The sequence below is a fragment of the Gadus morhua genome, chromosome 5 (assembly GCF_902167405.1).
Source record: "Gadus morhua chromosome 5, gadMor3.0, whole genome shotgun sequence".
Classification (NCBI taxonomy): domain Eukaryota; kingdom Metazoa; phylum Chordata; class Actinopteri; order Gadiformes; family Gadidae; genus Gadus; species Gadus morhua.
In genome coordinates this window covers 19,917,618-19,927,617 of record NC_044052.1, presented here as the reverse complement: position 1 = coordinate 19,927,617, position 10,000 = coordinate 19,917,618, and the positions used below count along the sequence as shown (strand labels likewise).

Sequence of the window (10,000 nt, the reverse complement as noted above, 5' to 3'; positions counted from 1 at the left end):
GAGGGAATGGTTTTGGGTGGAGGGAGGGGGGCTGACTGTACTGATCGGGACAGGCTGGTGTTGTTTTGCAGCTCAGTTTTCCGAGCGAACGGGAAGGTTTCCACCAGGGCTCTGAACCCCCTGGCAGTGGACAGCGGCTGGAGCACACTGAGCAGGTGGCCAAGTAACCTTCAGATACACGGCCGCGGCCGGAGAACAGTGTTGTACTGTTTGTAACGCGGGCCTGTCTTCCTGTATTACGGGGATACTGGAACGCTGGCCTGAGTCCGTCGGCATAGCTCAGGAGGTGCTCTGATCTATATTTGGAAGGTTGCTGGTTCAAACCCCGGCTCAGCGAATTGTCGAGGTGTCCCTGAGCAAGTCACCTCACCCTTACTGCTCCTGATGAGCATGCTGTCGCCTTCCGTGGTTGACTCTACCGCCCTGGAGTCAATGTGTGTTTGAACCGCTCTACGTCGCTGTGGATGTTAATGTGTGTATGAACCGTTGTAAGTCACTTTGAATAAAGTCGTTCCCTAAAGCATAAACTTAAAACTATTCTATTGTTCTACAAAGCGCTTCTCGGACGGTCATAACGCTCGCTCTTGTCCTGCTGGTCGGACTCGTTTTCAAAGACGTTTCTTTTCGTGGCAGGAGTGGGATTAGTTTTGGCGTTGGGACGCCCGAATCGCTCCGGTTCAACCCAGAGCTTGACACATCTCTGGGAACTTCACCCCAGCGATGAAAGCGTCTTTCCTGTAGCTCTCCCGGCCAGACGGCTCTGCCTTTCCTCCCCGCTGCAGAATGCCGAGGCCTGCCCGTGTGTGGAGGCTCCTGCCTTGGCTGGCTTGTTTCAGCCGAGGGGATTGTACTAATATGGAATTGGCCAGGAATCAGGAAATATTTTCCTAACCGCAGTTGATGAATGAGGCCGGGCGGGAGGGGGAAGGGGCTAAACGGGAGGGAGCGAGAACGTAGTAGTAGCGGGGAGCGGGGAGCTGGGAGCTAGTGGTAGCATTTAGTCTTTTTAGCAGATGGTTTTATACAAAGCGACTCGCTCGGCCAAGCGGAGCCCAATCAAAGCATACCATCTAAATTGCAGCAACTACAGAAATATCCACGCTGCTGAGAAAAACAACCAGATGGAGAGCAGGGAGCAGCTCCAGGAATCAGAGAGATCCAGATCTTAGAATATTAAAGGATCAAGTTTAGGAGCTAGGATGAGGTGATATGAAGGAGGTGGTTAGGACTAGGAGGAGGAGGAGGTGGCTTGACACCAGGGGGTGGTGCTTGACGGTGGACACCAGTAGGAGGTGACTGTGTGGAGGAAGAGAAGGAGGTGGTTAGGAGGAGGAGGTGACTGGGTACTAGAAGGAGGCAGTTAGGAGTTAAGAGAAGGTGTCTAGGGGCTAGGATTTGGTGGCTAGGAGGAGCAAGGAGGAGGTAGCTGGCTATAAGGAGCTGGCTATGAGCAGATGAGTAGGAGGTCGCTGGGGAGTAGGTACGACAAGGAAGTGGCTAGGAGGAAGTGGCGGGCAGGAGGCGAGCTGACACCGTCAGGAGGTGTCTAGGCACGAGAAGGTGTCGGCAAAGAGGAGCTAGGGGAAGGAGGAGTCAGGGAACCAGGAGTGAGACTAAAAGGCTAAAGCCCAGGAGCTTCAGGAGCGCTAGGTAGCGCTCCCACGTAATTGGAAGCAAATGTTCAGGTCGGGCCTGCACGACGTCTGGCTCTGCAGCGCTGTGCGTGTCGGCCACACGGTCGGTTGCCATGGAGAAGGCCTCCTGACGGGGGGACTGGCGGCATGCCCGGGAGGTTGACGCGGGTCCCTCCTCCCGCTCTTGACCTCTGACCCCCCCTGCAGCGGCGGACAGCAAGGAGGGGGGGGCGGAGGGGGGGGAGAGCGGCTTCTGGGGAGAGAGGCTTCTGGGGAGAGAGAGAGAGAGAGAGAGAGAGAGAGAGAGAGAGAGAGAGAGAGAGAGAGAGAGAGAGAGAGAGAGAGAGAGAGAGAGAGAGAGAGAGAGAGAGAGAGAGAGAGAGAGAGAGAGAGAGAGAGAGAGAGAGAGAGAGAGAGAGAGAGAGAGAGAGAGAGAGAGAGAGAGAGAGAGAGAGAGAGTCGGGGTGGGACAGGAAGGGTTGAGGAGGAGGAGGCCTCGATGTATTTACGACCACCAAGTCGTCCAGGTGCTGCCGCTGAAATATGACTTTAGTTACACAAAACCCGGAGGCTCGTTCAGCAGCAGGGATGAGGTCATCCCGGCAGCGTCAGCCGGACGTGAAGGCGGACTGAGAAGGTCCAGGACAGCCCCCCCGGGGGAAGGCAGGGGAAGCATCAGTAGTGTGTGTAGAAGTGATTCCAGCACAAAATCCAAATTGGATTCGAATGACCGTGTGCCATAAATAGAACGATGTGCCGGCCTATACAAAGCTATCAGTCAGTCAGTCCGTCCGTCCCCACTGACGGTGCTTCACCCACACAGCCGTCTGGTCCCGCCGCCTCCCCCAGCCCAGAGCCACGGCCCCCCCAGAGGGTTAATGAAAACCACCGCAGACCCCGTTCACCCCGGCCGCCCCGACCACCGAGTCAAGCGCACCCCTCCTTTCCCGTCCCTTTAACAAGCAGGCGTTCCACCGGGGAACGTCTGCTGTGGTCCTCGACCGACGGGCCCTCTCCTCCGCCCTAAACCTACTCCTAACCCTAACCTCCACACTAACCCTAACCTCCAGACTAACCCTAGTCCTAACCCTAACCTCCACACTAACCCTAATCCTAACCCTAACCTCCACACTAACCCTGACCCTAACCCTCTCCTCCACACTAACCCTTAAGGCTTAGTTATTGTTCTACGTTGACGCAACGCAAGGGGGTTTACGGAGCCATTACGTCCTTGCGGACCCTCCTTGTGTGAACCGCAAGGGCCTGACGTGTGCCTCCCAAAAAGTTTAACTCAGCGTCGAGGCGACACAACAGCAGCAAGCGCTGTGATTGGTCTGCTCACCAAATCCCGACGCAGAACCGAAACAGGGTCACGACGGCGTCGAGGCGACTGCGTGGTCATTGCGTTGCGTCAACGTGGGACCATAACTGAGCCTTTACCCTGACCCTAACCCTCCCTACTACGTTCTGAAGGTCGAGATGTCTTCCTCCTTCACTGACCCGGTCTCGAGGCCTCGTCTCGGAGTGATGAGGTCACTGAGGAGAGACCAGACCCATATTTGGGTTTGTTTAAACGGGCTTCGAGGGAGACGACCGTTGAGTCTCAGCCCAAAGTATTTTTTTTTTTTCTCCGCTCAGAAACAGAAGGCGTGACCTTCAGAAGGTCCCGGGCTGTCCTTCCGGCGCCTTCCTGCCTCGGATAGCGCGGGCGGTGGCCGGCGGAGGCGCGGTGTTATTTTGGGAACAGATCAATCTCAATTTCTGGTGTATCTGTCAGGGGCCTCTTCAAACACAGCCCACCATATAATCTCCATCTCTTCCTCTTCCATGTTCCTCGTCTCAAAACCTCGACTCCCCCGTCATTTTATTTTCCTTCCGTCGGTCAGACTCCCGTAGCTCCCCTCCACACTCTCCCCCTCACCCCCCCCAACCCCCCCTTCACCCGCTCCACCACCACGACCACCATCTCTTTCTCCTCCACCAACACCACCACCTTTCACCTCCACCATCTTCTCCTCCTCCACCTCTTTCTCTTTCTCCTCCTCATCCACCTCTTTCACCTCCTCCTCCACCTCCTTCTCCTCCACCACCCCCTCTTTCTCCTCCACCTCCACCACGACCACCATCTCTTTCTCCTCCTCCACCACCACCACCTTTCACCTCCACCATCTCCTCCTCATCCACCTCTTTCACCTTCTCCTCCACCTCCTTCTCCTCCACCCCCACCACCTCTTTCTCCTCCTCCACCCCCACCACCTCTTTCTCCTCCTCCTCCACCACCACCTCTTTCTCCACCTCCACCCCCACCACCTCTTGGCTCCTCCTCCCCGCTGGATGCGAGCGCTGACCTCATTGCGGTCCTCCAGGGCCCGGCTGCTCCAGGAAGCTGTTAAGTGGCTTCCCTCTCGAGTGGCAGCGAGACAGAGCCGGCTTTCATTGGGGGGGGGGGGGGGGTCTGGCTGCTCTCCTTCAGGTCCTCCCCTCGCAGCGGCTCCCTCGGTGCAGCCCCGCACTAATTAACCCCACGGCGTCTTGTAAAAGCGTCGGGCACAGCGGGGTTGCCGCGGCGATGCCAGGCGGAGCCCATGCCAGCTGTTTCCTGTTAGCCTGTTAGCGTGCGTTAGCATGCCAGCGATTGCCAGGGCTAATCTGCGCCCGGCTGGGGAGAGATACGGAAGGGCCCTCTTTGGGATTTAACCAGATGTAAACACAGCTACGTTAGCGTCGTAGCACGCTAGGGACTACAGAGTTACGGAAGGGCCCTCTTTGGGCTCCAACCAGATGTAAACACAGCGCTACGTTAGCGTCGTAGCACGCTAGGGACTCCACTCCAGCCTTTTGCAGTGCTGTATTCGCATGGCGGTCAGACAGCACTGAGCAGTTGGTCTATTGGTAGTTTGCATATTTATTTCCTCATTTATGAAGAGCATCTTATATTTGTATATAGAACATATATATTGATATATATTTCCATTTCTAGTATCTACATCCAGATTCCCCATACATGCCCGTGTGGATCTATATCTATATCTATCTATTGAGCTATGTTCAGTATACACATTTGAACTCATGCTTTGAAATAGACAAGGGAAGTACAGTTTTAACTTTGATGACTACAGACAGCGTCTTGTTCACTGATTCACAGTCACTGGTCTTCTCCCTGCTGTCTGATGCAGAGATCCCATTTCCATGGAAACATAAAGTCTACTGCAACTGAGAAAAATCTATTTTATTTGTACAAATACACGGACCCAAACACACACACACACACACACACACACACACACACACACACACACACACACACACACACACACACACACACACACACACACACACACACACACACACACACACACATACTGAAACCTGCAGCCAGGAATCTGTGCTCAGCAGCCAACTGCAGAAGTGTGTGTATTCAGAATCAACCAAGAAACCAACCGAGATTTTTATGAGATACACACGCAGTCTTTCATTTGGGACTTGTTTGTGTTGTGGCTCATCTTTATTGGGGACGTTAACGCACACACTCAAAGACACACATACTCCAGCTCCAAAGCTGAATGTATGGAACACAAAACTCCTCTTTCTTGAGTCCCACGTTTGACCTCTGAGATCCCGGGCCCCTGGTCCACAATCACTCCAACCTTGCTGTATTGACCGTTCTCTCTCGTTCTCTCTCTCTCGTTCTCTCTCTCTCGTTCTCTCTCTCTCGTTCTCTCGTTCTCTCTCTCTCTCTCTCTCTCTCTCTCTCTCTCTCTCTCTCTCTCTCTCTCTCTCTCTCTCTCTCTCTCTCTCTCTCTCTCTCTCTCTCTCGTTCTCGTTCTCGTTCTCGTTCTCTCTCTCTCCCCCCACCCAGACATTCACAGCGTGGTGTAACTCCCACCTCAGGAAGGCAGGGACCCAGATAGACAACATCGAGGAGGACTTCAGGGACGGCCTGAAGCTCATGCTGCTGCTGGAGGTCATCTCAGGTGAGGACCACAGGTGGTGATGTGGGATCACACTCATGCTACCAGTCAGCAGCCCCACGGCTGCCAACGTTTCATTCACCAAACATCAGATCATTGTTGATGTCGAGTAAAACTCAATAACTCTGTGTAACTATATATATATATGCGGTGTGTATACAGTATATACTGTGTATCCCTAGTGGAAGCATTGCCCTAGGCAGTATCCTAAACAATGGGAGAAGAGGAGAGAAAGATTCCTTTATGTTAACATGCTCAATGTCTGACTCTCTCTCCTGACTTAATGTCTGTCTCTCCTGCCTGTCTGTCTGTCTCTCTCTCCCTTCTGTGTGTCCCTCTCTCCCTTCTGTCTGTCTGTCTGTCTGTCTCTCCTGCCTGCATGTCTGTCCCTCTCTCCCTTCTGCCTGTCTCTCTCCTGTCTGTCCCTCTCTCCCTTCTGTCTGTCCCTCTCTCCTGCCTGTCTGTCTCCCTCTGCTGCCTGTCTGTCTGTGTCCAGGCGAGCGCCTGGCCAAGCCGGAGAGAGGGAAGATGAGGGTGCACAAGATCTCCAACGTGAACAAGGCGCTGGACTTCATCGCCGGCAAGGGGGTGAAGCTGGTGTCCATCGGCGCAGAAGGTGGGCGGGGCCAGCGAACGACCAGCCGCCGTACAGTCGGAGCGAGGCTACCGCTAACGAGCCGACGCTAGCACGTTGCTGGCAGAGCGGCGGAGCTATCTGTCGCTCTGTTCACATCTTGCACGTTACAAATAATGGATTCATCTCAGATGAACCCCCCAAAACCACATCGAGCTCTGAACAATAAATAGTATTTTTTTTAGTGTTTGCTGTCTCCCTGGGATAATGGTTTAGGCTACTTGCCGCGGCGCTTCTCCTGCCTGTTAGCTCCGCAGCGCCGCGGCGGGCTAATGAGATGCGTGTTCCGGAATGTTCCGTAGGATTCTGGTCCTGTCACACACACGCACAAAAAGGCAAATGAACACGGACACACTGTCTGGCAAACTAACACACACACGCAAACAAACACGCAAACTTGCCCACATGCACGGTGTGATAGGTCTATGGCCGGTTGGTGACGTTCGGTGTACTGCTTGGTAAACAAGAGTTTAATCCAGGTTAAATACACAGTGGGTCTGGGGGGAGCTCCACCCTCCACCCTCTACCTTGAACCAGCACCACCTTCATGTTGAACCAGAACCACCCCTCTTATCCAGCCTCTGATGAAGGTTCAAAATACACGTCTAGTGTTTCAGTACAGTGCACACGCATTGATCTCAAGAAGGTTTAACTGAACACAGACAGTCCCTCACACACAGTCACTCACGCACGCACACACGCACGCACGCAGACACACACGCACGCACGCACACACGCACGCACACACACACACACGCAGTCACCCACCATCATAGAGCAGACTAAGCCAGAGCAGCATTCCAGACAGATTAGCCGGCCAGAGTCCTGTCTCTGACACAGGGGGGAGGGGCTTAGGGGTGGGGGGGAGGGGCTTAGGGACTGGGGGTCAGGTGTGTGACCCCCACACCTAGGGTCACACACCTGACCCTAGGTCAGCAGGCGTGTCGTGGGCGGGCTGAGGGGTCGGCCTGTTGAATGAGTGAACTGGGTGATGAGTGAATCAATAAGTGAGTGATTAAACGAGTAACTAAGTAATTAACATTCAGCAATTAACCCATTGGTGAATCAGTGAATGAACCAATTAACGATTTCATTAACTAAGAAATGATTCGGAATTAATTAACAAATTATTTCTGAATGAGTGAATTAATCAGTTAATGAGTGGATTAATTCATGAAGGAGACCATCACTGAGTCAATAGAAGAACAAATGAATGTATCCCCGCAAGAGGAAGGGGTCAAATCCCTTCCCCCCCCCCCTCAAAGCACACCCAATGCTCAGCTAATCATATAACTGAGGCTTAAATTGTTCAAATATGTCCGTTAGAGCTTTCTGATTGGATTAGTGGAGCCGCCAATCGTTAGGGAAGGCGGGAGATTAAGTGTTTTCTGAGTGTCGGTGGGTGGGTTTGTTCACCACGCAACCACACATCATAGACTATTGAGGTAAGATGATTGATGAAGTGATTGGTTTATCAGGGGTTTTTTCCGAAGCCACTGATTGATTGACTTCCCCTTTGGAGGCTTTGTCTTCCTTTCCTTGCCTTTGTTAAGCAAAGAGTCAATTAACATCCGGCAGAGAAGTTTCAGATGTGTTTTCATGTTTAGTACGTTTTCTGCATTATTCACAAGGCGTATAAGTATGCTTGGAAAAGCTGTGAAAAGCATTTAGTGCTCGAGGTTTTAATGGAAAATACCGTGATTCATCCATGTTCAAATCAAAATAGCATGTTGACATCATGCACTTAAAACATGTTTTAACACTCAGTTGATACTGAGGATGAGCATCAGTTGAACTCCACCTTTAAACACCCTTTCCAACTATTGTGCAATGAAATCATTCATGACTTGGACTCCCGCCTTGTGTTGTCATAGGTCGTTTAGTCAGTCCACTAGCCTGAGTAACATGTCCGGGCGCCGTCTCTGAGGTGTGTCACAATGATGTCACTTCCTAACGTGCTGTGACCCCTCCCCCTTCCGCAGAGATCGTCGACGGCAACGCCAAGATGACCCTGGGAATGATCTGGACCATCATCCTTCGCTTCGCCATCCAGGACATCTCCGTGGAAGGTACGCTCTCATTCACTCATTCATTCACTCATTCATTTATTCACTTGGTCACTGACTCACTCATTCATGCATCCATCTATTGATGAACTCACTGTTGTTCAATAACATTAATTCATTTATCCATCCATCCATCCATTCAATCATTCTTCCACCTATTTGTTCATTATTTCATTGATCAAGTCATTCACTAATTCATTCATTAATGAATTCACAGTCATTATCTATTCGCCTATTATTATTGTATTTTTGTATCTTATATTTCTCAGCATAAATTGATGAGCATATCATTGAAAACATAAGTATAAACAGACTTGGATGGACGGATGAATAGATGACGTGTAGTTCCCATACAACTACAATGTATTTATAACGGTAACAGTAATACTGTCTGATATGAATGTTATGATCTCCATCTCCTGAACACAGAGACTTCAGCCAAAGAAGGACTCCTTCTGTGGTGCCAGAGGAAAACAGCGCCCTACAAGAACGTCAACATCCAGAACTTCCACATCAGGTAAGACTTCACTTGGTCAAGTGTTCCCGATGGGAGAACCCTTCTAGAAAGATCCAGAAGGACGTGGTCGCTGGTGTTTCTACCTGACGGGCCAAGGCTCAACACACAACGACCTCAGACTTCAAACCGACAAAACTCTCACTTCCATCGATCCGCCATCTGCAGCGTGCGTGTTGGCCACGCCGGCTGTCCGTCATGTGAAATCTCACACAGTCACAGACGGTTGCCGAGGAGACGGAACTCTCGAGACCACTCGAAGCCCGCCCCCCTTGACTCGTGCTGTAATCTAATTGGCCAACGTCGCTTGTTAAAGTGTTGAGTCCTAACACTGCCAGTAGCTGTGATAAGCTGGTACCCCACATGCTAGGCTAGGCTAGGCTAGGCTACATGCTAGGGTAGTTGGCTTTTGGAGGGGAAAATCAATACTTATCACTGCTGTGAAGGAAAAAACGATGACGCCTGATGTTTGAGACAGAACTAGAAAGATTTAATTTGAGAATTTGCAAGGTGTTAATGCTGTGTTGATGTGGACATTCCGGGATCTTTCTGGAGAATTGGACAGATTCTTCAGGGCTGAGCACATTGTTGAGGATTACAACACTAAACACGCCTCTGTGGGAGAGGGTTCGACTGTTGACTCAGTGACTCAGGAACCCCACTCCACCATGACCACACACACACACACCCGCGCACCCACAGACGCACAACACTCACATAAATCGGACGCGCCAAAAAAACACATGCACACTCTCCTGCATCACAACACACACACACACGGAACCAAAAGCACACATACGCAAACATACCTGTTTGCGTATTGCTCATGGACATATTGACAAACACACACACACACACACACACTCTCTCCCTTCCCATCACACACACATAAACATTGACATGCACAAAACCCTCCATCACCAAACACACACACAAACAGACACACACGCAGGTAGGAATGTGTTCATGGTCATGCTGCCAGGTCTGATTAGCTGTGTACATAACCCCCCCCCCTCTCCCAGGGACGTTGAAACTGCGCTCTAACGCGGTAATCATGTACAGGAGACCTACAGCAGACCCAGACATCACTAATGGATAACAGAGATCTGGCAGGGAACAGACAGTGCTAGCCTTGAATGAGCAGGAGGTCGTAGCAGACAGTAGAGCACAGAGTTAGGTCT

At 51.6% G+C, this 10,000-nt stretch overlaps 1 protein-coding gene across 3 annotated transcripts in view; it reads left to right on the top strand.

The window, feature by feature from the left end:
- The window catches only part of actn1 (actinin, alpha 1), a 60,098-nt gene that overhangs the window by 17,644 nt on the left and 32,454 nt on the right, over positions 1-10,000 (top strand). For all 3 annotated transcript variants that reach the window (XM_030356031.1, XM_030356030.1, XM_030356029.1), the window contains exons 2-5: positions 5,494-5,608; positions 6,102-6,221; positions 8,222-8,308; positions 8,735-8,822. In XM_030356031.1, the coding sequence (XP_030211891.1) occupies positions 5,494-5,608; positions 6,102-6,221; positions 8,222-8,308; positions 8,735-8,822 (410 nt within the window). The remainder of the gene's footprint in view (positions 1-5,493; positions 5,609-6,101; positions 6,222-8,221; positions 8,309-8,734; positions 8,823-10,000) is intronic.